This window comes from Saccostrea echinata, unplaced genomic scaffold (assembly GCF_033153115.1).
Source record: "Saccostrea echinata isolate AGI-Se365-2 ecotype Australia unplaced genomic scaffold, CSIRO_AGI_Sech_v1 ptg000015l, whole genome shotgun sequence".
NCBI lineage: Eukaryota > Metazoa > Mollusca > Bivalvia > Ostreida > Ostreidae > Saccostrea > Saccostrea echinata.
Genome location: NW_026889764.1, coordinates 16,073,797 through 16,075,683, shown reverse-complemented (window position 1 = coordinate 16,075,683; position 1,887 = coordinate 16,073,797). Strand labels below are relative to the sequence as shown.

General features: G+C 33.0%; 1 protein-coding gene across 1 annotated transcript; it reads left to right on the top strand.

Annotated features, from left to right (window-relative positions):
- Positions 1-340: 340 nt before the first annotated feature.
- LOC133187671 (putative ankyrin repeat protein RF_0381) lies at positions 341-1,516 on the top strand. Its single transcript, XM_061323086.1, has one exon. The coding sequence runs from the start codon at positions 341-343 to the stop codon at positions 1,514-1,516; it is 1,176 nt and encodes a 391-aa protein (XP_061179070.1).
- The last annotated feature ends 371 nt before the right edge of the window (positions 1,517-1,887 follow it).

The following is a 1,887-nucleotide window of genomic DNA, read 5'->3' as shown; positions in this document are numbered from 1 at the left end:
TCATAACACATATTTTGGTATACAATTAGTATGACCAATCAGGTTGACAAAAACGCCATTGTCTACGAACTTTATGGACAACCCTCGTGTTTGATTTTCTTTCCTTGTTTGATCTCAAAGTAAAATCTTTGAATTTTTAGTCGAGATAACGAGTGAAATATTATCTGACTACTCCATTGAAAACGCTCAATTATTCAGCCTTCTAAAACGACAATGCATAATTGGAGCATACAATGGGTTTCATCACTTACTCTATTCACGGGTTATAAAAGAGACTTACAGAAAGGACATTTTACATCAAAAAGACAAGGATGGCCTAGCACTACTCCATTATGCTGCAATGGGTGGGTCAATACAAATATTTGATGACATTTTGAAAGCTGATCAAAACCTGAAGGTTGATGTTAAATGCAATAGAGGCCAAACGGCTCTGCACTACGCAATAAGAGAACGTAAAGTGGATATGAGTATTTATCTAATTTCACATTTTGCGGAACTGCTGAGTAGCATCAAAATTGATACAGGACAGAGACCTGAAATTCACAGAGATACTAAAAAGCAAATTACTCCAAGGTTTGAACCAATCCATTGGATTGCGTGGATAGGAAATTTACAAATTCTGGAAACTTTGAAAAGGAAAAATGGGAAGACAAGTTTTGATATGGCAAAAACAACAATAAATGAGCTGAATATTTTACATATAGCTTGTTTGGCAAATGAAAATGATTTTTGTAAACATGTGATGAAAAATGAAACTCAAATTGACATTGATATAACAGATAACTGTGGATGGAATGTGGCTCATTATGCTGCAAGAGCAAATAACTCAGCTTTCTTCAAAATACTAAAACAATTTAAAAAAGAAAACCTTATTGAAATCCGAACCAAATGTAAAAAAACAACTTTACATATTGCTTGTGAATATGCAAGTGAAAAAGTCGTTGATTATTTGCTGGAAAATCATAAAACACTCTTAGATAAAACAGATGAACTGAAATGGAATGCCTTGCATTATGCCACAAAAGGGGGAAATCTAAGTATTTTGAAAAAAATAATCCATAACGGACTGAATGTTGGCTCTCTCACTAATGAAGAGAAAACTTTACTACATGTCGCATGTATTCATAAACAAGTGGACATTTGTCGATATGTTGCTGAAAAATTTGTTAAAACAAATCAAAGTGCTCTAATTAATAAAAAGACAACAAATTATGGGTGGCTGGCTGCTCACTATCTTGGTGTTGAAAGAAAAGGGAATGGCAGAGAAGAAGCTATTCTTGATATTCTATATGATTATAAAATGGATTTAAAGGATGAGACGGATGATGGACACAGCATACTTGACATTGCTTTGGAGCATTTTAATGAAGGACTTGTTAACTATATTCTTTCAGCAAAATACATAGAAGCTATGGATATTAGCAAGCAAAAGCTACAAAAGGCAGAAAGAGATGCACGAAATGAAGAAATTAAAGCGTCTCTTAGGAGAGCTCTGGAAACCTTCAAATGGCATTGACAAATTAAATTATTATAGAGCATGACAAATCCGACTTCTGCAGTAACGTATATTAAAGACAAACAAGAAAGCCGCTCGTTATAGCGTGTATTATCTTGATGAAGAGAATATTTTGTTTTTGGATGTAATATCTTAGTCTGAGCTTGAAAAATTGTATGAAATTCTTTGTTACAAATGTACCAGCTATATTTCTCATTTTAAGATTTTACTTTAATTCTATTGACTTTAATTCATTAATAGTCGATTCAATTGTATATATTTCATATTGTAAAACTTTTATACCATATTGTTGCCTACTTTGCCACCTCGGCAATGACATGACTAAAACTAGGACATTCAATGTATGAAAATTACTGTTGTTGGCACTGGAG